Source organism: Sus scrofa, chromosome 14, assembly GCF_054392235.1.
Source record: "Sus scrofa isolate SSC_HxYL_T2T_F1_AM1 chromosome 14, Sscrofa_HxYL_maternal_Yorkshire_Landrace_v2.0, whole genome shotgun sequence".
Taxonomy (NCBI): Eukaryota; Metazoa; Chordata; class Mammalia; order Artiodactyla; family Suidae; genus Sus; species Sus scrofa.
Window position 1 is genome coordinate 92,598,160 of NC_139396.1, and position 27,943 is coordinate 92,626,102.

A 27,943-nucleotide genomic window follows, 5' to 3' on the forward strand; every position below is an offset into this window, starting at 1 on the left:
CTAAACTAGAATTCATATTTCAGAGTGGAGATGGATAACATCTCACAATTCAACCTCAGCAGGAGTCATTAAGTCAGGCACATATGTGAGGGCTATATTTCTCATTGGATTGCAAATCCAATAAGAGATTTGCCTTTGAGTTACTAGCACTACAAAGATTAAATCAAGGTATTGTAAGAAAAGGAAAAGCTCTTGGATGTTTGGAGATTTCTGGAATAAAACACTTAGGATTTTTTTTTAGCTCAAATGAACAAAGCATGCAAGAAATTTAGTCCTGCTTTTTCAATATGCAAACCACTTACAAGGCTTCTGTAATGACCCACCCTTCATTCTTGACCCCCTCCAATCCTGTACCTATCGCATTTGCCAAATATTCCAAATTGCAGGTATGTTCTGCAATGCCTAACATGATACCCAGCCTGCTTCATCCCACCCTACAGTTCCCTTCAATCTCAGGAATAAAGTCACTCTGTCCTTCTTTCACATCTTCCTAGGGACTGAGGTCTTTCTCGCTACAGGGTATCTGCAGAAACAATTATGTTTTTCTGAAAAGTATTTTCTCATCTTCACCTCCCCCTTCCCCTAGCTAAAATCTACTTATACCTAACATAAAGAGGTGTTCCATAACACTTCTCCTCCTTTAATTTCAAAGTTAGTCCTCTTTCTTAAGTACCCTATACATTTCCTTCATTTCTTCCCCAATTTAGATTCTAGTTTAGAAGGTTATTATTTTATTTCTCTGTCACTACTAGGCTGTTGGTTTCCTGAAAGCAGGGAACATGTTTTGCTAATTCATCTTTATATCTTCATCTTTTTCAATACCAGGTGCATAATAGATGCTCAATAAATATTGAATGGATGAATCAAATGATCACTAAAAGACAGTAGTTAAGGGCAAAGCCTCTAGAGTCAGGTTGTCTCAGTTTAATAACCGGTTCAACAACATAATGGTTATAAATTCCCTCACCTCTAAAAAAGGAAATGTAACAGTAGCTACTTATAGAGTTGTTGTCATGATTACATGATAATGATTAAATTATCACAGGGCATCAAATAAATATTAGTTACCATTACTAATTACTTCAGGATGCATGTGATATTTCATTCATGCTTTATAGCATATATGTATAATGTATCTATCTGTACAAATATACATACACACATACATATACATTTATACATGTATATATGTGTGCATTTTTTCATTTATTACTTTTTTCATAACCAAATATTCCACAATATATAGTGGGATATATTGCTAATATATGATTGGCTTCTATTTCTCTTACCAATATTTTTTTCTAAATTTTCTCATTATAAAGTAGGACTTGCAAACTTTGGAATCCCTAGGAAATTTATCATATATCATATATCCTGTCATCAGTATAAACAGCACACTATACTATTATTAATCTTCTTAATTCAGTTTTTAATTATCACTAGTATCGTTAGTAAAATAGCAAAACATCATATTTTCACTAACTTATACTAGTATTCCTATAGAATGCAAACTCTCCATGTTTGGAAAAATACTAAAATAAACCTTTTCGAGTAAAAGAAAGAAAAGCAATAGCAGATAAATTACATGCAACAAAAGAAGAATGGCTAAGCGGTTCTGCATGAGAAAATGAAAGAATACGTTAACCTAAAAAAGAAATGAGGAAGGAAAGTGGATGGGAGGGGACCAAAGAGTTAATAATACAGGGTAAGTATTGTTCCTCAGGTGATGAGATATAGATTAAGACAGTATGCGCAGAAGCAAAAATTCATATCTCTTCCCAACACATACATAAACATTTCTAACAAAATGCTAATAAAGAGAATACAGAAATATAGAAGAATTATACACCATGAACAAGTTTATTCCAGAAATGCAAGGCTAGTTTGATATTTGAAACTCAATTAATATAATCCATCATATTAATAGACTACAGAAGAAAAAAAATCACATGGTCATGTTAAATGATGCAGAAAAGGAATATTTTTGACAAAATTCAACATATATTTATTCATGATAAAAACTCTTGGAAAAGTAGAACTAAAAGGATAATTTCTGTATCTTAATTTTTTTGTCTTTTTTTATTTTATTTTTTTAGACCCACACCTGCGGTATACAGAAGTTCCCAGGCTAGGGGTAAATTGGAGCTGCAGCTGCTAGTTTATGCCACAGCCAAAGCAACGTTGGATCCCAGCTGCATCTGCAACCTACACTGCAGTTCATGGCAATGCCGGATCCTTAACCCACTGAGTGAGGCTAGGGATTGAACCTGCACCCTCATTGATACTAGTTGGGTTTGTTACCACTGAGCCTGTATCTTAATTTTTTAATCTAAAAAAATTAAAGTTATCATCATACTTAACGGTAAGAGACAGAATGCTTTAATCCAAAGATTAAGAAGGCGAGGATATCAGCTCTCACCACCCTTATTCAACATAGGGCTGGAAGTTCTAACCAGTGCAATAAGGCATTAAAAAGAAATAAAAGGCATAAAGCTTTAAATGGAACAAACGAGGGCTTTGTTTGAAGGCAAAATAAGAGGACATGGAGACTACCTTTTCCCATAACTGCAACAAAAATATATCCACCTGTGTAAAATTCTCAATGAAAACTGAAACCTAGCAAAAGGACTCCTGTATAACCAATGCTATGAGAAAGATATACACATAATCAAGGTGAAAAGGAAGTAAAGCAACTGGGTTGGGACTTGTGTCTCTGGGAGGGGACTCAGAGGACAGGGGAAATTACACAGGCAAGCATACCTGGGGGAGTGGACACAGAGCCACAGATAGGATGCACCAGTCCTGGGATCCTGTGAGGGGGAGACAGGCTGGATGGAGGACCATTGGGACTAACAGAAAGTCAGTGGGAAGCCTAGATTCCACTCTTGAGGACCATACATGTGCAGGATTGCCCCAGAGGCAGGGAGGAGAGAATCAATTTTAGCAGCTGCCAGGTTTCCCACAACCCTGTCTCACAATGTCCCAGCCCGAGCCAAGCAAACATGCCAGCCCCATTCACTTCATGTCACAGAGCAACACTGGATCTGGGGCAGCCAACATCAGGGAAATGATTCAACCATGGGATGCAAAGTCAACATTATCTCAGGGTGGAGCCTGGGCGGGACAGAGGCAGCTATTGTTGGTGTTTATTCAAGCAGCACCTAAGAAGCAGTCCAGATATCTGAGAGCAACTGCTGCACCACAGTTCACCACCTGATACATGCTGAGAGGCCACAGGAAACCTGTCTGCCCTGTGTAGCTATTTCATACAAGGGCAGGGGCAGCAGAGGCTGAGGGCATTGATCAGATGTGAGGAAAAAAAGGGGGACTTGCAATGAAGGCTGCATCTGAGAGAAGCAATGGGCACCTGTACAGGCAGTGCATTTGACCTCTGTCCATTGCTGATACAAGCCAAGTGCCCACAAAGGTTCACATTCTTAAGCACACATACACCCCTCCCCCCTGAGGACAAGGGTCCAAGTACAGGGAAAGGGAAAAACACATACTTAAAGGAAACAGAGCCAGCTGGGGCCTGACCTTAGGGCCTCTGTTCCAGCAACTTGGGACCAGACCACATTCTGACAAAGCAGTTATGGCCACTGAGCAGAACGGTTGTCCCGCCACACACCCAGCACCAGTTTTAGGTCTTCCATCTCCAGGTCTACCCCTCACCAAGGTGAGAGTAGCCAATATTACCTGAAGGAAAACATGGCTTGCAACCACATGAAATCCAGCTCCCACACCAAAGGTTCTGGGTGGACACAGTGTGTAAGGAAAGCTCCGACATAAGATGACCTCTTTAAGACTGTAACAGGTAACTTTTCACCTAAATTCATAAAGACACAGAAAGTGAGGCAAGATGAAAAGGCAGAGGAGCTACTCTCAATTGAAAGAGCAAGAGAAAAATCTTCGAAAAAATGATTAATGAAACAAAAAATAAACAATTTATAAGACAAAGAATTCAAAGCATTGCAATAAGAAAGTAAACTAAGGAGTTCCCATTGTGGCTTAATGGAAACGAATTTGACTAGCATTCATGAGGACACAGGTTCAATCCCTGGCCTCAGTCAGTGTGTTAAGGATCCAGTGTTGCCTTGAGCTGTGGTGTAGGTCACAGACAAGACTAGGATCTGTCATTGCTCTGGCTGTGGTGTAGGCCAGTGGCTACAGCTGCAATTTGTCCCCAAGCCTGAGAACCTCCATATGCTGTGTGTGCGACCCTAAAAAGACCAAAAAAAAGAACGTTAACTGAATTAGGGGAAAGAATTGATGTATACCATGAACACTTTAATGAGGAAATGGAAAATATAAAACACCCAACCAGAAATAAACAATGCAAAAGCTGAAAGAAAAAATGCACTAGAAGGAATGAATAGCAGACTAAGTGATACAGAAGAATGCATAAGTGATTTGGAAAATAGAATAATGGTAACCACTAATAAGAGAAGCAAAAAGAAAAACATATTTTATAACTAAAAACAATTTAATAAATCTCTGAGATAACACTAAGAATATCAACGTTTGCAATATAGGAGTCCCAGAAGGAGAAAAGAGGAAGTGATGAAAAACATATTTGAGGATATTATAGCTGAAAATACTCCAAACCCAAAGAAGGATACAAATATCCCAAACAAGATGAACCCAAGCAGGTTTACACCAACATGCATTATAATTAAAGTGGCAAGAGTTAAAGAGGGAATTCTAAAAGAAGCAAGAGAAAAACAAAGAGTCCTATACAGGGGAACCCCATAATGCTATCAGCTGATTTATCTGCAGAAACTTTACAGGCCAGAGGGGAGTAGCATGGTATCTTCAAAATGCTGAAAGAGAAGAATCCCAACCTAGGGCACTCTACCCAGCAGGCTTATCATTTAGAATAGAAGATACAAAAATCTCAGTTCCCACTGTGGTTCAGTGGGCTATGAGCCTGACATGAGGATATGGGTTCAATCCCTGGCCTGGATCAGTGGGTTAAGGTTACATTGCCAGGAGCTGTGGTGTCAGTCACAAAAGCAGCTCATATCCTGTGTTGCTGTGGCTGTGGTATAGGCTGGCAGCTACAATCCAATTCAACCCCCTAGACTAGAAACTTCCATGAGCTGCAAGTGCAGCCCCAAAAAAAGAAGAAAAAAATCTTCTCAGACAAGAAAAACTAAAAAAAATTCATTACTACTAAATCTACCATAAAATAAATGTTAAAAGGTATTCCTGAAGCAGAAAAGCAGTAAGGATCTACAAGAAAGGGAAAATGGGGAAATCCCAGTAGAAGAGACAATTATATAGTAAGGAGTGAGGCTCAATCACTGAAATAAGACAGAACAAAGATTAAAAGACAAAAAATTGTAAAAGTAACTAAAAATAAAATGAACAGCTAAGGGATAAGGAAGAAAATATAAAATAACATCAAAATACAAAGTATGGGGAGGGAAGTAAAAATGTAGAACATGTTTAAACTTAAATGATGACAAGTTTAAAACAAGTAGATTTAATTATAGGTCAACATATATGAATGATATGTTAACCACAAATCAAAACGTACAATAGATACACAAAAACTAGAGAGAAAGGAACACAAGCATACCATTAAAAAATCATCAAACCACAGGCAGAGAAATAAAAGGTAGAAAAGAACACAGAAGAACTACAAAAACAACCAGAAAACAAGTAATAAAATGGCACTAAGTACATAACCACCAACAGTTACTTTTAATATCAATAGACTTAATGCTCCAATAAAAATACAAATGGTGGATGATTGGATTAAAAAACAAGATGCTTCTGTATGTTGTCTACAAGGGACACACTTTAAAGCAAAAATACACACAGACTGAAAATGAGGGGATGGAAAAAGATATGTATGCAAATGGAAATAACAAGAAAGCAAGGGCAGTAATACTAATTTCAGACAAAAGACTTTTGAAAAAGGCTAGGAGTCCCCATCATGGCTCAGTGGTAACAAATCCAATTCATATCCATGAGGACATGAGTTTAGAGACCAAAATAAATAAATAAATAAATAAGATCAATGAAACAACTCGGGTTTTTAAAAAGATAAATGAAATTGATAAACACTTAGCTAGGCTCATCAAAAAAGAGAGGACTGAAATAAAAAATAAAAGAAAGAGAACAACTGATAGAGAAACTAAAAATCATTTTAAAAAATACTAGTTATTTGCCAACAAATTAGACAATCTAAAATAAAGAGAAAAATTTTTATAAATATACCATCTGCCAAGACTGAATCAAGGAAAAAAGAAGAAAATTTGAACAGACTGATTGATAATAGTAAAACTGAATTTATAATTTTAAAAAATTACCCACAAACAAAAGTCCAGGACTGATGGCTTCATAGGGAAATTCTACCAAATATACAGTGAAGTAAAACCTATCCTTCTCAAACTATTTCAAAAAACTGAAGAGGAAATACCATACCCAAATTCATTATATGAGCCTACCATCACCCTGATACCGAAATGAGAACAAACATATTACGAAAAAAGAAAATTATGGGCCAATGTCTCTAATGAATAGAGACATAAAAACCCTCAACAAAACATAATTATAGCAAACCAAATCCAACAATATATAAGGAAGCTCAAACACCAAGTGGGATTTATTCCAGGGAAACAAAAATGGTTCAATATCCACAAATCAACAAATGTGATGCACCACATACACAAAAGACAAAACCACCTGATCATCTCAATGGATGCAGAAAAATCATTTGACGAAATTCAACATCCATTCATGATAAAAAAACTCTTATCAAAGTTGGTATAGAGGGATCATATCTCAACATAATAAAGTACACAACAATTCAATTAACATGGTGGCAAAAAACATGATGAGCCATTTTTCTAAAGAGTATACACAGGTAACAAATAAGCATATGAAAGGATGTTTGCTACTTCTGGCCATTAGAGAAAGTAAATTAAAACCATGATGTCTAGTAAGTTCACATCTATAAGAAGAACTAACATAAAAATATTATAAATACCAGTGCAGACTAGGTGAAAATGTAAAATAATATGCCACTCTGGAAAATAGTTTGGAAGTTCCTTAAAGACTAAACATTCATTAACTATATTACCCAGTAATCACACTTCTGGGCATTTATTTCAGAAAAAAAAATGAAAAATTATATCTAACAAAATCCTGTACACAACTTCTCAGAGAAGCTTTGTTTGTAATATCCCCAAACTGGTAGTAACAGAAATACCTATAGTAGGTAAATGGTGAAAGAAAATGTGGTATATCCATACCATGGGTACAAAAAACAATAAACTATCAATACGTGCCACTTGGATGGATTCTAAAACATCATGGTGAGTGAAAAAAAAGCTATTCTCAAAATATCACATACAGTATTATTCCATTATTAAACATTTTTGAAAAGATAATGATAGAAATGGAAAACAGATTAATGTTTTCCAGGTATTAGAGATGATGGGATGCTGGGAGATGGGATAGGGTGGGAAGGGCAGATCAAGAGTGGCATGACTAACTATAAAGTGGTAGCAAGATGGAGATACTTGTAGTGATGGAATATATATCTTTACTGTTGTAGTGGTTACATAAACTTATTTGTGTGATAGAACTATACACATGATTTGTATCAATACTGCAACTTCCTGGTTTTGATATACTGTAGTTACATAAGATAGAAGCAACATGGGAAATTGGGCAAAGGGTACTATCTTGGTGACTTCCTTTGAATTTATAATTAATGCCAAGTAAAAGGATTCTTTGTAATCTTAGTTTCAAGTCTTTGAGAGGCTTTCCTGAACACTACATTAACCCACAATTGAGAGAAGATGGGCAGGTTTCCCCATATGGTATGAACAACTGAATATAAAAGCAATCATCAAGTAGCTTTAGTTAGTTCCCACTTTACAAGCTTCTAGGTTTTATATAAAGGTCAGAAACCAGATAAAATGAGCAGTCAATACTTCTAAATTGCACCAAACCAAAGAATTCTTTTTCTCTCCCCAGATGTAAGTCAGCTGCTGTACTTAACAGTACTGCCAACTTTGCAGGGGTTTCACATATATTTCTTTCTCTGTGCCCCTGCTACTATGTTAAAAATTGCCAAGAAGGAAGGAAGACTTAGTAACCATAAGAGGCTGAATGAGCATTTGCCTGTGACTGTTCTCTAGCATAAATTATGTAATCACTTAGTATTCAGTGATTCTGATTCAATGCCACTGAAGAGAGCAGGTGATCATCATGCACATTTTGGGAATATCAATTGTAGATCACCTAGAAAAGTTTCAAAGTCACTTCTTAAGTGCAGTTATAGACATCACTATGGCATAAACGCATACAGTCAAATAAGTCTTATTAAAATGAAATTCAATGAAAGGTTACTTAGGTTTTTTATTTTGTTTTCATATTGGACACTAAAATCTCATAATCAGGTAAGATTTACCCACTTTAGATCTCTGTTATAAGGATATCAATAGTGGTTTTATTTTTAATCCAGGACTTAATATGAAAGATTTGTGGACATTAACTAATTCTATACTTTGTACTAATATCAGTTGTTGTCCTACTCCTTACAAAGCTGTTAATAACCCTTGACCACTACGACTAAGGGGACAGCCTGATTCATCCTCTGTACCTTCTAGGAAGCTCCTCACACTTGTGTTAGAGTGATTTTGATTCTTTATGCTTTTCTCGAAATAAACTCTTTGCCAATCAAATTCTGTGGCATTCAGATTATCATCTATTTCTGTGTAATAAGCCATTTCAAAATCTGGTGGTTAAAAGCAACAACTTTTTATTCTCTCTCATGGTCCTGAGATTTGACTGGGCTCAGTCACAATTTCACACATCAGGTCTCAATGCAGCTACAGTCAATGTTCAGCTGTAGCTGCAGACACAAGAAGGTCCGAATGGGCTAGACATCCAAGATGGCACACTGAAAGGACTGGAAGCTGATCTGGGAACTCAGCTGAGGTTATCAACCAGATCACCTACGTGGTTGTGACCTCTCCATGTGGGCTAGGCTTCCTATAATATAGCAAGTGCATTCTGAGAGGGGGGTTCCAATACTGAGCATTCCAAAAGACTCAGGCTCCTAAAGTATTTTTCCTTTTTTGGCGGGGGGTGGGGGGTGGGGGGGGCTGTACCTGCAGCATATGAAGTCCCCAGGCTAGGAGCTGAATTGGAGCTGCACTGCTAGCCAAGCCACAGCCACAACAATTCCAGACCCAGGCTGCATCTGTGAACTACGCTGCAGCTTGTGGCAATGTCCAATCCTTAACCCACTGAGTGGGGCCAGGGATTGAACCCCCTTCCTCACAGACACTATGTCAGGTTCTTAACCCACTGAGACACAAGGGGGATTCCTCTTAAAATCCTTTTATCACATAGCCTCAGAAGTTTCAGAACATTATGTCCATCACATTTAATGGGTCAAATGTCATTAAGATAAGCCTAGTTTCAAGAAGAAGGATATTAAACTTCAACAAATGATGGAGGAGAGACAAGGATAATACCAAAGAATATGCAAAATAGGAGATATAATTGTGGCCATTTGGGGAAAATACAATCTACCACATATGAAAGCTTTGTTTTTCTCCATATGCTACTATAAAATGACAGTTGCCCATTTTACTGGTTAACATCAGAAATGACAGCATGATGAGGTAACTCTTGGTCTCCCTCACCTAAGTGTCCTGTGTCTCTTTTCTTTTGCTACCTTTCCTAGCAGTAGCATTATTAAAGCTGCAGGAACACAGACGTGATCAAGCATCAAAAACTGTGGTGGTGAAGACATTTCTGTATAGAGCTGTGCTGTCCAATATGGTAGCCACATGTGGCTATTGAACACTTCAAGCGTGACTAATCCAGATGTAGTGTATATGTGAAATACATGCCAGATTTCAAAGACTTAGTACTAAAAAAGGAATGCAAATTATCTCACTGATAATGTTTATGTTGATTATATGTTGAAATATTTTGCATATATTGAACTAAATAAAATATATCATTCAAATTAATTTCACCTATTTCTTTTATTTATGTGACTACTAGAAAATTTTAAATTATATATGTAACTCACATGTTATTCTAGTTTGCATAATATTTCTATTAGAAAACACTGACTCAAAAATAGGAGTTCCCGTCGTGGCGCAGTGGTTAACGAATCCGACTAGGAACCATGAGGTTGCGGGTTCGATCCCTGGCCTTGCTCAGTGGGTTAAGGATCCGGCGTTGCCGTGAGCTGTGGTGTAGGTTGCAGATGCGGCTCGGATCCTGCGTTGCTGTGGCTCTGGCGTAGGCCGGTGTCTACAGCTCCGATTGGACCCCTAGCCTGGGAACCTCCATATGCCGCGGGAGCGGCCCAAGAAATGGCAACAACAACAACAACAACAATAATGCCGAGGGAGCAGCCCAAGAAATAGCAACAACAACAACAAAAGACAAAAAAAAAATAAAATAAAAAAATAAATTAAATCACACTTTCCATTGTATAGCCTACAGCAGTTCATGGTGTTTATATCATTACACGATTTTCAGGCATTTTCATTACTTTATGTTAAGTATATGTGAGATAAATAAGCACATTCAAAATCAGTATTTTCTATAAAAGTAATTTCCTGAGATTCAAATATACAATTCATATTTAATATATCTGTTTGTTTAGTACACAATTGCAGCAATTCCTTTAACATAATATTTCGAAGTTGCTCACGTAGTTTATATGATCGCTACTATAACAAATTACCACTCACTTAATGACTTAACACAACTTATTATCTTATAGTTATAAAGTCAGAAGTATAAAATTCGGCTAAAATCAAGGTGTCAGCAAGGCTGTGTCACTTTCATTAGGCTCTAGGGGGAAATCTGCTTACTTGTCCATTCAGGTTATTGGAAGATGCAGTCCTTGTAACTGTAAGACTAAGATCCCTGTTTTTTTGCTAGATGTCAGCTGAGGGCCATTCCCAGGATTTGAAGCCACCCACATTCCTTGGCTCACAGCCTCTTCCCTCCAATATTAAAGCTATCAGTGGTGAACTGACTCTCGTTCATGCTTGAATCTCTCATCCTTCTTCTATCACACCTTTTCTCTGATCTAGCCAAGAAAGATTCTCTAGTTTTAAGGATTTATTTGATTAGATTAAGCCTACCCATTTGATACAGTAAAATCTCTCCATCTCAAATACGTGTCCTGAATTACATCTGCAAAATCCCTTGTACCATATAAAGTACTCACAGGTTCCAGGGATGAAACTGGAAATCTGTTAGGGGCCGTTATCGTGTCTACCATAGACAGGAATCAACTTTTTACAGGGAGATAAAACTCCTAATAGAGATATCCCTGCCATATGTTACTAAAAGAAAAGTACTTTTCAAATGAGGTACAGTGCCTTCAGACTGAATCATACTCATAATCCATAGCCACTATGATACTAGAAATTCACTTCAAGTTTGTTGGCGTGTCAAACTAAAATAGTTGAAAGCTGCTCTGGGACACTAAAGCAAACAACTAACTGAGCAATAAAGTTGTTTCAGTTAACAACCTTAGTAGAGTTTCTCAGATACAAACTGTGATAGCTATCTCTAAAGGAAAACACTGAGTCAAATCTAGTTTCAATTTATCTACCAGAAGAAAACAAGCAAATAAAGTCATGTAAAAAATTCAATAAGCTCTTTCATTATGGTTACAAGACTTTAAAACACATTAAAATTTCTGTTTTTAAATAAAGGTACCCAAATATTATGGGGCACCTTATAGATCGCTAATAGCCTTTCTTAATTTTTAAGTATAGGAGTTCCTATTGTGGATCAGTGGGCTAAGGACACAAAGTTTTCTCCGTGAGGTTGCAGGTTTGATCCCTAGCCTCATTCAGCAGGTTAAGGGTCCAGTGTTGCTGTAGCTGCAGTATAGATCACAGATGCAGTTCAGATCTGGTATCACCGTGGCTGTGATGTAGGCTTCACCTTCAGCTCTGATTCAGCCCCTAGCCTGGGAACTTCCATATGACACAGATGTGGCCATAAAAAGAAAAAAAAATTATTAAGTGTAATCAATAACCAGGCAAATCAGCTACGCTGATGTCTGTGTCTGACCCTGATAAACCTACCTTAGCACAAAATAAAGCCACGAAATGACCTTTGATCCTAAAGTCATATCACAATGGTATGATAACTTTTGACTCAGAAACTACCACAAATTCCTGAGGAAATCCTGAATATGTTCCAACAGTTAAAGGTTCTAGTACTAATTTCAATGTGGCAGGGTATGGGAGGATGCAAGCAATTCGGAGAACACCAGCTGGGTGTCCTACAATTCAGCTTAATCCTGACACCATCTACCTACATTATCTATACTATCGACCTCATACATCAGATTCCACAAGTAAGACTGCAGTCCAACAAAACTACCTCTTTCAACCTATCTCACTTCAACACCATTAGCAAGTACCTACACTTCTGACCAACTGACTGTAAATCACAGGTTCCCACCACCTCCTTCTCAAATTCAACTAACTGGTAGAGTGACTCACAGGAATCAGAGAAACACTTTACTTACTAGATGACCCGTTATTATACAAGACTATAACTCAAGAACAGACAGATGGAAGAGGTAATAGGGCAAGGGATTCAGAGCTTCCATGCCCATGTGAACCACTGTGTCCAAGACCTCATCAAACCAGAAACCGTCTGAACCCCATCCTTTTGCAGTTTAATAGGGGCTTCATTACAGAGGCATGACTGGTTGATTAAATCATTGACTATTGGTGATGGAACTCAACCTCCAGTTCCTCTCCCCTCCCTTCCAATCCTCTAATTATATGGTTGGTTCTACTGGCAATTAGCCCCCATTCTTAGTTCCAAATGTTACCTCATTAACATAACAAAAGACCTCTTTACTGTTCTCATCACTTAGGAAATTCCAAGGGTTTTAGGAGTTCTGTGCCAGAAACAGGACAAAGACCAAATATATATTTCTTGTTATAAATCACAATATCACAAATGGAAATTGATCTATAAAGAAAAACCTACTAAGGTAATATTATCATTGGCTCACAATTGAAAGCATTACAGAAAGATAGATTAAAACTGAAATCTGGTCTGTTTTGAAAGCAAATATTTGAAAGAAACCTATTTGTAAATTCATGGTCAGTACTTAATCTCACATCCCATTTTTCCTTCTTTCCCTTTCATTTCAATCAAAGTGAACTGTTTATATTCCCCACACAAAATGAACTTTGCTGATTCCTGCTTCTGTGCCTTTGCACAGGCTGTTACCCCTTTCTGGAATTCCTACCTTCCCATGTTTTAAAAGCCAGTATAAAGCTTTCTCCTCTGTGATCCCTTCCTTGTTCAATCCCAAAGTAATTAACCAATTCCTACTTGATGCTCTCATTGGATTTAGCAACGACTATTATAGCTCTTACTGGGCTCTATTTCACTTACTTGCTTATTTCTCTGATTCCCCTTGACAACCATGAGATTGTTCAGACTCTGAAATCATGACTTAGCAGAATGTCTCTAGAAGAATTATGTGACTAGAAACTACAACAACACTAATACAAGTTTAACTCAATCTTCATATTTTAGCTGTATTTTATGGTCAATACAAAATCTGTTAATAAAATATGTTAAATTCTATAATACATATACAGTCATACATACAGTCTCTAGGTGACCATGTATCTAGGTCTGCTTAGGACAGTCCTAAATTATGCTTTTTGTATATCAATTGAGGCCTGTTAATTAATTGTCTCACCTTTGTCTCTCAAAAGTATTCTGATTTGGATGAAAAGTTATATGGTTACCCTAATAACTTCTTAAACATTGTCAATAGCAAATTATACACTATAGAAGGTCAAATATCCTCCCCATAGTAGCTAGCACAGGATAATATCCCATTGTTCAAGGCCAAAAAAAAAAAAAAAAAAACCACACCTTTTTATTTTTTCAATTAACTGTTATAGTGGATTCTGTGGTGTTTCACTCAGATCTCTTTTTCAACTAGAAATATCAACTTCTGATGGCTCATAGCTCTGTCCCTACCCAGGACCTGTCTTTCAGCTGTAGGGAACTGCCTTGTCCAAGGTTATACTGCTCCCAGGGGCGGCCTACCAGTAATGACTGACAGCTGTAAGGATAAAAAGATTCTCCCCTGTCTCATTTTGAGACCAGTATAAAAGGCCAGCCTAGCTCCACAGCTCCCCATAGGATGGTTAAGACTTCTACTGTAAGTCACCTCCCTCTGTCCAATCCTGCCTTCTTTACTTCTTTACATATATAATTGCCAAGAGAATATATCAATAAACCTTCATGCCAACTTTGATCTCTAGGGTATCTGATCTAAGATAAAGATCCTCTTCATTGTGACATCATCTCCTAGCGATCGGCTATCCTGATCTTTCGTCCAAGTTTCAATTAACACTGTGTGCTACTTTATTCCTGTCATTTCCATCATTTAACCCATCTCTCTTTTTATGTAACAAGGAACTTTTAGTGAAATCCAATGTTTAAAAACATATAGCAAAAATTTTCAAGAACTATATGAGCAGTACCTGAACACTGAGGGGTAAAGGAACCCATTTCTTGGGAGAAGGTCAGTTGAAACACTCCACAGGTGAATAACTAAACTGCCTCACAAGTATTAGAAATCATGGCTGTCTCTGCTGGAAGGAAAAGATGAAACCAAAGGACTCAGCTTTCAGGCTCTCTGGCCTAGAGGATATAACCTCGAGGGACTTTGTGTATTTTTCTCTGCATGGAATCTAAGTCTTGCCACTTTAGGATATTTTCTACTACTTTCTAGTCATTTTTTATATTACACAAATTATCTTTTTCTGTTTCTGTGCTCTGGCTAGTCCCCCTCCCCTTTTTAGAAAGTAGTTATAGCTGTCTACCTTTGTTATTTTAGCTTTTCTTATCAATTTCGAAATCATGATATGAAGTAGCTTGTACTTCTATAGGGCTCTGTATTAACTTTTAAAAGAGATTAGAACATGAGAGCACAAAGAGGAGATCTGTGAGAAGAGTTCATTCCCTCAACAGAGGAATCCAGATGCCACCTTTTCCCCAGTGAGCACTGCGTAAGCTCCTCTTAAATCCCAAAGTGATCATTATTCTCCAGATTTAGATAACTCCAAACTTAGCCTGTCAAGAAAGACTCAGTAATTATTTAACAATCAGTCACCCAAGGAACTCAGGAACCTCTAGGAGAGGAATAAGACTAGACCCCCAAAGCAGCTGAAACAATAATACTACTTTATCTCCAAAAGAGTTCATAGACTAGATACCTGCCCACTATCTAGTCCTTAAAACAGGCACAAAAAAAAGAAAGCAAGGAAGACAAAACCAATTTTTGCCCATTTAACCGAACCCCTGCCATTTATTATTTTTCCCTGCTCCCTAATTGTTGACTTCTTGGCTCCTTCATCCCCACTTCAACAACTGTTTCCAGTCTCCTTGATTTTGACAATTCCTTTATATCTTCTTGGATTTCAATCTCATGTTATAATCTGAACTTGGCTCATCTCTCTGATTTTGGCATATCTACTAGTATACAAATCTGTATAGGATATTATTTGCTTCTCTTCCTCCTTTTCTTCATTAGCTGAGGTTGTAAAATTCAGATATCTATAAACTGAAACATGCAGTCTCCACATAATCAACCACTCACAAACTGGCCACCACTACAGCGTAATGGAAAAATTTAATAATATAAAAATGTAAAGCATCTAATACAGTGTACTGAATTCAGCAATGGTCCAATTCTAATATGCATTCCATGAGGAAAAGAAGGGAGGAAGGAAGGAAAGGAGGGAGGGAGGAAGGAAGGAAGGAGGGAGGAAGAAATGAAGGAAGGAGGGAGGAAGAGAGGTAACAAAGAGGAGGAGGGAGGGAGGAAAGGAAGGAAGGAAAGAAGAAGAGGAAATAGATTTGGAAGCTGCCTGTACATTTTTAGAATTTTAATTCTAACCTGTCTCAGTAGTCAGAGTCATTGCATATAGATCATCATAACTGCTTTACCTCATCATCATGAGAAATAAGACTGAAATTAATTTCAAAATGGATTTTCAGGAGAGAGGTGGAGGCCGCGTATGCAAGAAAAAAACCCATAACATCTCCTTGTTGGCTTTATTGAATCTTTATAATTTTCCAAGACTGGGAATGCATTAAACCCAAGACATACAAATGAAATTGGTCTTTGACTAACAAAAGCCAATCCATTTGCTTATTTATTCACTCAACAAACATATAATTCACTCAACAAATACATAATAAGAACCAACAATACACTTTCACATACAACACCAAAAGAAGAAAATACTGGGCAGGTGGAGTCTATAAATGCAAACTGATCCCTTCATGAAGCTCAGGCCTAACTCATTTCTTCTAGCAGTGCCATCTCTTTGTTCACCTCTCTAATATCCCTCTATAGTAAAGTTCCAATCTGAGTGTTAACTACAATAATAATTCTACATCACCTGAAGATCCTCTCTCTTCAACAACATATCCGAACAACAACATCATTTCAATTCACCCTCAGAAAAACATTCAAGCCTGCTGGTTTTTAGTACTCAAGCATGATGGCCACCCCCCTCCAACTCTATTTTCACCAATTATAGAACAACCACCATTTTAAAATAAGTGATTTCCTTCTAAGACACATCCTTCTTCAGAGAGCCTCCACGTTCCACCCCATCTACATGAGCAATTCCTTAATTTTGTTGTATATCAAGAAGATAAACTAGACCTAACCAATCCTGGAGATACAATAAAATCAACAGAAACATCTTAGGAAAATATACTTCTAAGTTTTAAAAGACAAGACTTTTCTCTGATTCTGAATGTTCTCTGGACTTTTTTTTTAATGAATAACATCCTGTTTTGAAATATAGCAAGATATGGATCCAAATGCAGAGCCTATGATAAGAAAATTTTGTTTCTGTATATTCACATTGATTTTTTTAGAAGAGACTTATACTTTACAAAATAAGACCTTTTATAACAGGCAGTCTATGATACAAATTTAGTAGATGTCTGAAACATTCCATTTAATGTCAGAGCAGCCTTTTCTCCATTACATGGTATATACAATATGCAATAATGTTATTCATTCTTTCATTCAAAAATACAATTTAGCCTTTTCTAAAATGCCAGGCAATGTGCCTCAGACTTGGGGTAAAACAGTAAATAAAACATACATGGGATCTGCCTGCATAGAGCATAAAGTAAGTAAGGGATAGTAACTGTAATGGCTTTAAAACATAAGGATTGGTAAGGATTCTAGAGGAAACAAGTACTAAGAATATGACCGTGAGCCTCCCAAAGATGTCTATTTCCTAATTCCCAAAACCTGTGACTACGTTATGTTATGTGGCAAAAGGAACTTTGCAGAAGTAATTAAGGTTAAGAGCCATAACTATCTTACGGGATGGTTATCCTGAATAATACTGGTGGGCTCTACCTAATCACAAGTCCTAAAAAAGTGGAGAATCTTTCCTGGCTGTGAGCAGAGAGAGAGATGTGAGGACAGAAGCAAGGTTAGAGAAATGTGACATTGCTGTCTTTGAAGATAGAGAAAGAAGGCACTGTACAGAAGAATGTGGGTGACCTCCAGAAGCTGGAAAAGGCAAAGAAAGAGATTCCTTCCTACAGTCTCCAGAAAAGACTGCATCTGCTGACACTCATTTGCAACCCACTGGGACCTATGTCAGACTTCTGACTTGCACATCCATAAAATAATTATTGTTGGTTTTAAACCACTAAGTTACGGCAATTTGTTACAGGAACAATAGACTATACACACACACACACACACACACACACACACACACACACACACACACACACACACACATATATATATTTAAAAACAAAATATTAGAGAAAACATACATAATCATTAATACCATTAAGTGGTTATCTGTTTTGTTATGGACCCGTGGGGACTCCATCCTCCTAATTTCTTACTGTTGTGACAAGACATTGAACTTATTGAACATAGAGCTTCAGTCAAAAAAGGATTGAGACTTGCTGATCTGTTTAAGAAAATAAAGTTATTTAGACTCAAACTGGTCATGTGAACTGAGCCTGAGAAAAACATAAACTACATCTATTTGCTGAATTGCTCTGGACTCAATAACTTGCAAAATTTGAAGCCTTGAAGTCACATTCACATAAGAGAGCACAGGTCATGATGAGTGGTAATCTTGCTTTAACTTCTCTTGGTTATCTTTATTGCATCTGAATTATCATTAAGCATTTACTCTATCAACATAGCTCAATAACAAAAGCTCTAAGAACTAATTCGAAAAGCAAATCAGGCCCAGTAAAGAGATACGGCGGCATTCCTTAAACTAGAAAGTTCAGGATTTAAGTATGAGAGTTGTAAAATCTTTGAGCAAACTCTGAAAAAGGTTTGAGTTGGCTAGTTCAGGAAAGTACATTCCCTTTCATTAAAGCCAACAAAACAGCTATAGAGAAGCATTACTTGGGATAGAAACCTAGAGTAAAAATAAACCTGGAAATGGTTCTGATAATATATCCCACAGTCTTTCCACATTGGTTTCTGCTATTTAATTCCAATATTCATTGGCTTGGTAGATACTCCTATTAGGCCAAAAATTCTGCACTTTTATATAAAAGGAACTATTACACTGCTTTTGAAGTGCCTTTTCATAATGTTGTAAATGCACACTTTTCTTTATTAATAGGTTGTACTTATCAATGAAATGTTAATATATGGGGCATATAAATGGGTTTCTAATCATGTGGACCACCACTGCACAAATTTAGCTCCCCCACGCTCATCTCTACACCAATTTAAGGGCAGATCACCAGACATTACCCACACACAAAATAAGTCTTTCACTCCCTGAAAAAAAAAATGGTTTCCTCAATAAGTATTTAAATTATCTCCTAGGAAAAAGGAATATATTAATATCCTTAGATCACCCAAAGAACAAGCTTTCTCACCTCTGTGCTTGTTCTTTCCTGTGCTCCTGTTCTCACCATTAACTCTCCCTACATTTTCTCCACAGTTATCACATAGGTATAATACAAAAATACAAATTAATTACTTCAGGCACATTGTCATTTTAATTTTAAAAACTAAGAAGAAAGCACTATTTCAATTTACCTGTATCCAAACTAATTCCTGAGTACCTGCTACCTTACAGGTTTTGTGGTAAAGGCCTGGGACACAGACCTCACTCTCCTAGAACTTTCTGATAGGTGGAGAAGGCAGGTAAGTAAATGCAGGAATCCCACATGGGATGAGGGCTATAAAGGGGAAAGTGCCACGAAGGAGAGATATTTCAGGGAGTGTCTGTGCTCCATGGTGCTCCATTAACAGAGGGGAGAAGAAGAAATATGGATGAATGAGGAAGGAAGAAGAAAGCCTCCATCAGGCATGAAGAACAGTGCAATCTAATCAATTAAATAAGTGAGAAACATCTGAATGCCTACAATTAAGCCTACCCTTAAAAAATTAAAATAAAGATAAGTATCTGCACAAGTTTTTAAAAAAGCTACTTACCTTTGGCCTCAATTGTTTGGATATTATAGATGAAAGTCTCTCTCCACTTCACTCTTCTAACACAGAACTTACCTTTTTTTGAAACCAAAATATCTAACAGAAGGATATTAGTAACATAAATAAGTTTTGTGTACTTGACAAATGGGCCTTGAAACTGAATATTAGATTAAAAACTCATTAAGCAAAACAGCAGTAGGATATAGAAAAATGCTTACATATTTTCCGTGCCTTCCTTGCATATGTGATACCTGGAGTAATACTTTTAAGTACCTCCCTTCTCTATGACAAAATTACTTTTCAGTAAAAACCATTATTTTCCCGATTTGTTCTATAACTTTAAAGAAACTGGCTATTTTCAGAAGGAAAACAAGTTTCAAAGTTACTATTCAAATTCAATGAAATATTTCATATGTGAATTTTGCATGTATGAAATTTTCATTTACTTAACAAAAATATTGCACACTGCAATTCACACCATTTCTTGTTATAATTTTTAAAATCAAATAAAAATTCCAAGTGATCACATAAAATGATAGAATTAAAGTGACTATTTCTAGTTCTTTGTCTTTACAATCACCATGTCATCACTGTTTACCTGAATCTGCTGTTTAAATCCATAAAGAACATAGTTTATTAAAAGATAATCATAAAGTGCTAATTTGAATCACACGCATGCATATTATTAAAACTCAGCAATAACCACAGCAATTACGTAGGACCTAGAGAAAAAAATGAATTTGTGAAAAACATATTATCAATGACTTTGACAATTGCTGGTGCGTGGCTATAGTAAAAAGCAGACCGACTTTTAGGTGGCTTTATTATTTTTTATAAATTTCTGGAGGCAATGCATCTTCTTAATGATTGCATGCAAGAAAGAATGCTTCCAAAACTTCACCCTTTGTATGAATAATTTTTAACCTAAAGTTGAATAAAGATGTGAGATCACCACTATTCTTATGTGATATATGTTTATTATGTACAGGACCTGCTTTAGTGGCCTGTCACTGGGCACAGGGTCCCCATGCTCAGAAAGGAGCCCTGTGCTTGGCTTTTAATGCTCTGCTACCAGAATTTCAAAATTCTTAACAATCTTATCTTTGAATTTTTGTAGATAAGCAAAGTCTGATGGGGCAATAGAGCATATGCCCTAGACCCCTAGATTTACATATAGTCCTGTCCCTCAGTGCCTCCCAGGAATAGATCCTCAGCCACCTGCTCCCCCACCCATCAACTGCTGCCACCCTCTACTCCTAGTGGGGGCCATGGTGAGTGGGGCTCCTGGGGCAAGGCCACAGACATCTGTGAGGGTTTACATGCACCTAGAAGCATCCCTATGCCCTAAAGAACCTAACATTAAATAGCAAATAAAATATCGACCCTTTCTTAGGTCGATAAAGACTGTGAAAAAAAAAATTCTTTTTTCCCCCTGCTTTTGAGTAGGCCTAACATTTTCATTTTGCACTGGACTCCACAATTATGTAGCCATTGCCTATGGTGTGAGTGAGTGTGTGTATGTACATCTATTGTGTTTGTATTTAAAAGAATAGAATAGCTTTATCTATACTTAATAAAGTAAATTTATATAATTTTATAATTTATAGATAAAATAAACTTAAATGTAACTTTACTATATTTTATCTACAAAGCTGAGAATAATAATTTTAATAGTTTACAGATTGGAGGAGAAGGTATTTCATTACAATACTCTCTTCTGAGTTTCTTGTGACTGATGAATTCTCTTTAAAAATCTTTAACTAAGAATATATTATGTGCTAAAAATGACGATAGTCCAGCTTCAGAAGCAGGATGTGACATTACTAATATGTTCCTTGCTTTAACAAAATCTGCTCTACAACTTGATTTCTTGATAGGCAAGAGGTTTTTGGTCAGGAGCCAAAGTCATCAAATATTAAGAATACAGAGATACATCAAATACGTTGAAGTAGACTTAAAACTCACTAATTTTAGCACATTTCAATTATTTCATAAATTACTTATACTGAACAATTCTAAATCATCAATCTCACACCTAAAAATATCACTTGCTTTATAACTAATGATTTTAAAATATACCTTCATAACTCTTGAAATGTTCTATTTATAATAAAGCTGATGAACAAAATATTCCTCTTATAAAATTTTTGTTTACCTCTGTTATTTAAGAAGTCAATATTCATAGTCAATATATAGTTGACAATGTCTTCAAGACTTTCTTCTTTTAAAAATGCCACTAAGATTTGAATGTAAGACTAGTCATAGATACACTATAGATGGATATAGAGCTATATATGAAATTAATATACCGCAAATAAATATTTATAAAATAAAGCCAAAACAATCTTGAAATAAATGTTTTTGCATTTGTATAAATTTAGACAGCATTTCTACTATTCCTGAGAGATAGCCAAAAGCACAAAAAATCTGACATTATGTCACATTTGAAAAAGGTTAAGAGCAATCCAAATTAAAAAAGCTCTTTACACCCTCAGAAATGGCCCCTGATCCCTACGGCATTGACTTTATCCAACACCATCTAAATTCTAACTTTGTCAGTAGCCCACCTAATCCAGAGCAATCTGTCCTTTTCTTTGTCTTCTTTTTATCCTTTAAATTGATGTGTAATTTCAGTATCCTTTCTCCAAACCTGACTCCCTTCATCAGCTAATACTTAGATAGTCTCAGGCACAACAATCATATATGAATAATCTTCTGGTTGAATTCCATACCTAGAAACTCCTTATCTCCTTGATGTTACTCTGGGAGCAACCCAAGTAGACCAACTCAAAAAGCTAGTCCATTTAAAATCATGCACTCATTTGTAATTTACTGCATTTTATAAACAGAAAGAACTTCAGCCCATACCCAGTGTATGGAGTAGGAGAAAAACAGTCACCTACATTGTTCATGTACTCTGAAAGCAGGTCCTGGAGAGCCTGGCGAATGGCATTGCATTCTGCGATAATGCGCTCCCGATGGAAATCCCTCGTGCATGAAGAGTCAGCCAGCAGAGCAGCCCCACTGATAATGGCCTCAAGACGTTTCTCTAGTGATGGTCTTATTTCCTCTTCAGTCACTGTGAGTGGATCCAAGACAATTAAATTCTAAAGGAAAAACACATGTGGATGCTTAGAACTCCATGGTATTCTATTTTTAAGAAAAAAAATTTATTTTGTTTTCACATTTGGAATTCATAAGTGATCATAGAGAACTGGTTACTGCCTCACCCAGTTCATACATAATTCTATGAAGCACTTACTATTCAGGTGAATAACAAAAAATGTGAAATTATGAGCATCAATATTAACACCAGCAAAACCTATATTCAAATCTTGCCCTTCCCACTCACAAATGGTGTGAACTCAATTCAAGTGTCTTACGTACTGTGAGCTTCACCTTCCTAATCTGTGAAATTGGAATATTACCATTGCTTATCTCATAAAACTGCTGTAAGAATGATTTGAATGCTTAATAAAGTACCTGACACATATTAGCTGTTCTTTACCATAGTCACTTTTATATAGCCCTTTATTATTTACACATTTATTATCTCATCCTGACAACACTATAAAGAGGTAGGCAGCAAAAATATTGTTAACCACACATTTTAACTGATGGTGAGTGAGGCTGAGACTGTCTTGCTCAAGGTCATTAAGCTAATAAATGGTGAGATTCAGACAAGTATCTAGGCCCTATACTACCTAATTCAGTATTGTTTTCATATGCCTCACTATAAATCAGACACTCTAATTAACCTTAACACTAACATATAAAAGGGAATTCTGAATTTTAATTATTGATTTTAAAAGTAAAATTCCATCTTCCTGTTGATTATAACTTCCAGCTATTTCCCACCCTTGGAGCCACATAGTGTTTTTAAGATTTCCATTAGATATAAGTCTTCAGGCAATAGAGGTCAAGATAATATACAGCCTTTGAAGAAAAGATAGAGGATATGAGGCTCTAAGGGTCCTTTATTAAAATACACCAAGAGATGAAGCCTTTGAAGGTTAGGCATAGTGTGGTAATTAGAGAAAGAGTTAGTATCAAATAAAAGCTCTCTGTAGAACCTTTAACATAAAATGAAATCATATAATGATCTTCAAAATGTGTGTGCACATGCATCTATACACACAAGAACACATAGTGAAAATCTCTGATCTTCAGAATATGCAATCTTATATCTATTTACATATATAGAGAAAGGTATATATTTAGTATGTGTATATACTGTGTATAGATATAATTTTATATCAATTATTACACTATACTACATTATGATAAATATTTGGGAATCTAAAGCAGTCAGGATAAAATTTTAAAAGCTACAGTTCTAGGCAAAGTTAGGAAGAGAAAATCATTATAGAAAGAAAAATAATTTTAAAACAGTTTCTTTAAAAAGAGAAAACAGTACTGTGTAATGGTCACATATTATAAGATATTATATAAAATATAAACTAGCCCTCATAGATAATCGTTTAAATGTCTTAAAAATATTCAGAACAGATTTTCCTCTCCTGATTCTATTTTCTTCCCATTTCTCTACTTTTCTACTGAGTCTATCCAGTTTTCTCTTTAGATGGAAAAATTTTTTTAAAAAAGAAAAAAAATAATTTTACAAATGCCAAATTTAACACTTTCTCTAGCCAATGTATAATCTCTTTTGGTGAGATGATACCCCTAATCCTAACCATGGGCTTGGTCATCAGTCAAGGATTCATTTAAATCGAAATCTAACTTATGTAATTTGCCTTTTTACCATGTCTTATTTGGCTCACTAATTTAGTATAAACATTCCACTCCAATGTTTCATAACAATAATTAGACCAATTAAAGCCTTTTTGAAAATGTCCCTCTAATGTGATATTATCATTAAGAAGAGGCACTGAGGACAACAGAATTACTCTTTGATTGCTCAAATGCAATTAGAAGATGTTATAGGAACAGTTAACATGTCTCCAGCATTGTCATGACAGGAAAAGTTGATTAAATGTTTAGATTTGAAATCTAAACATTTATAAGTATGACAAAAATAAACTAGAAATTTTAGGTGTTTCTGCTGTTATTTCATGTCAGAAAACAGCCTCTACTGTAGGAATAAGTTCACTCCAGTTTCTGCTTTCCAGGGCCATTCCTCAAACTCTCTAGCCTTTGGATTTTTACTTACTTGACCTTTAAGACTTTTCAGATACTTAGAGTTCATCTAAACTCAAACTATTCCCTGCTCTGACATCTGATGCCCACATAAAGGCCTCTTGATTCTGTCTAAATCCACTCTCTTCCTATTCATATCATTTAAAATTTTCCACTAACTTTGTCATTAAATCAATTAAAAGTGAGGGTTTTTTTAAAAATAACTTGAATGTTCTATGAAATATTACTGGATATTCAATAACTACTAACGTAAAAAAAGATCTCTTCTGGACATTAAGTTAGATGATGAAGTAGGAAGTTCCATACCTTACAGCCCCAATAGAAATACTGAATGATAATACCTTTGTGAAAGTACAATTGAGAGGTTACAGAACCCCTGTGAAGTAAAAAAAAAAAAATTAAAGAATAGAAGCACTGAAGAGGATGCAAAGAACAGTTTTCCTTTACCCATGTCACCTCTCTCCCAAGGCAGCACAGCGCAGACCAAAACAAATTAACCTTGGCCTGCAATTCTTTCCACTAGGAAAAGTGAAAGCAAAGTGAACACTTGGCTCCCCAGCCTTGTGGGATGCTGTCCAAGAGTTCCATTTCCATCTCTCCAGACCAGAACATTGAGGAGATTGAAACACCTAAATAATCTGGGGAGAGCAAAGAGCAGAGAAAAGGGGTAGGAGCTCACAGCAACCAATACATGGATCTCAACAACCGGCAACAGATCCTACTAACTGGATTCAGACTCTAACAAGAGCCCTGTCCATGAACCCAGTAGGACACCTACCTGCAGACCCATTATTACTCACTGTGAACCCCCAGTGCTTCGTGCAGCCCCCTCCTGCAGCCAACACTCCATGATCCCCTGAAAACAATGCACAATTCATTCCCATAGACAGCATAGATATCAGCATCCAGCTGGATCTTCTGGATCGGGAAAAGAATCTGAGAAATCCCCATTATCTCTGTCCAAGCTGACTGGTGAAGACCTTTCTCCCTGAAACTAGTCAGTAAAATTGGAGGAAAGGACTGCTTCTTCAAATGTAAAGACAGGAATACACGGTTTCAAGGAACATGAAGAATCATGGAAATAAGGTATTACCAAAGGAATAAAATAAACTTCAGTAGCTGTTCCCAAAGAAATGGAGATTAATTGCCTGGAAAAGAACTCAAAATAATCATCTTAAAGAGGTTCAGTTAGATAAGAAAGAACACAGAAAACTCAACAAAATCAGGAAAACAGTACATGAATAAAATGAAAAGTTTAAGAAAAAGAAACCATTAGAAAAGAACCAAACAGAAACCCTGGTACTGAAGAATATAGCTGATGAACCACAAATCCACTAGCGACTAAACAGTAGACTAGTGGTGCTGAGGAAGTTCCTCATAACTAGACCTGCACTGCAAGGGATACTAAAAGAGATATCTTCAGATAGAAACAAAAGATGCTAATTAGTAATGCAAAAACATATGAAAATGTAAAACTCATTGGTAAATATATAGTTAAATTCAGAAAACTATAATGTTAACATTGTAATAATGGTGGGTAAATCACTTAGAGTTTAATATAAAAGTTAAAAAATAAAAGTATTAAAAATAACTCTAGCTACAAAATTTTCCTAATGGATACATAACATAGAAAAATGCAACCATGATGTCAATAACATAGAATGTAGGGGGGAATAAAAGTGTACAGTTTTTGCATATGATCAAAATGAAGTTGTTGTCAGTTCAAAATAGACTGTTATATTGGGATTTCTCTTGTGGTACAGTGGGCTTCAGTCCAGCAGCTCAGGTCACTGCAGTGGCATGGATTCAATCCCTGGCCCAGGAATTTTCATATGCTGTGAGCACAGCCCAAAAACTAACATAAAACAAAAATAGACTATTATAACTATAAAATGTGTTATTCAAACCACATGGTAATCATAAAGAAAAAAAACCTTGTGGTAGGTACATAAAAGATAAAGTAATCAAAGCATATAACCATAAAAACTCATCAAATCACAAAAGAAAATATCAAGAGATAAAGGAAAGAACTATAATACAGTCAGAAAACAATTAACGAAATGGCAATAATAAGTCCCTATCTATCAATAATTACTTTAGTTGTAAATGAACTAAATTCTCCATTCAAAAGATAGAGTGACTGACTAGACACGAAAACAAAAAAGTAAATACACCTATGTGTTGCCCAAAAGAGATTTACATTAGCTTTAAGGAAATTGAAGGGATGGAAAAAGATATTCCATGAAAATGGTAAGCAAAAGAGCACACAGGTAGCTATAATTATATTAGAAAAAATAGGCTTTAAATCAAAAATTGTCATGAGACAAAGAGGGACATTATGTAATAATAAAGGGGTCAATTAATTTAAAGAATATAAAATCATTAATATGTATTCACTCAATATTGGAGCACCTAAATACATAAAGCTATTTTGGGGGGCCATGCCCATGGAATGTGCAAGTTCCCAGGCCAGGTATCAAACCCACATCACAGTAGTAACCCAAGCCACTGCAGCAACAATGTCAGATCCTTAACCCACTGAACCAGGAGGGAAATCCCATAAAGCAAATATTAACAAATCTGAAAGGAGAAGTAAACAATAATATAACAATAGTTGGGAACCTCAACACTGCACTTTCAGCAATGGATAATTTAACCAGACAGAAAATAAATAAGAAAACATTGGACGTAAACTACGCAACTATAACTACACAAAGCATGCCATCCAATAGCATCAGAATATACATTCTTCTTGTGTGTACAGAGAACATTCTCCAGGATAGATCATATGTTAAGCCATAAATCTAGTCTTAAATTTAAGAATATCAAGGTCATATCAAGTATCTTTTTTACCCACATGATATATGATATTAACTAGAAGTCCATAAGAGGAGGAAAATTGGAAAATCCACATACATGTCAAATTTTAAAACATTCCTGAACAACCTATGAGTCAAAGAAGAATTCAAGGGAAAAATTTAAAACAACTTGCAAACAAATGAAAATGGAAACATAGCACACCAAAACTTAAAACACGCAGCAAAAGCAGTTCTAAAAGGGAATTTAATAGAAATAAAAGCCTACACGAAGAAAAAACAAAGATTCCTCAAAATAAACCTATCTCTATATCTCAAGAAACTAGAAATAGAACAAACTAAGCCCAAAGTTGACAGAAGGAAGGACATGATAAAGATGAAAACAGAAATAAATGAAACAAACTAGAAAAACAATAGAAAAGACCAATCAATAGAAAGCTATTCCATGCCT

General features: G+C 36.0%; 1 protein-coding gene across 5 annotated transcripts in view; it reads right to left on the minus strand.

The window, feature by feature from the left end:
* CTNNA3 (catenin alpha 3) overlaps positions 1 to 27,943 on the minus strand; it is a 1,780,789-nt gene that overhangs the window by 1,212,793 nt on the left and 540,053 nt on the right. For all 5 annotated transcript variants that reach the window (XM_021074380.2, XM_084997062.1, XM_021074383.2 and 2 more), the window contains one exon: positions 22,423 to 22,626. In XM_021074380.2, the coding sequence (XP_020930039.2) occupies positions 22,423 to 22,626 (204 nt within the window). The remainder of the gene's footprint in view (positions 1 to 22,422; positions 22,627 to 27,943) is intronic.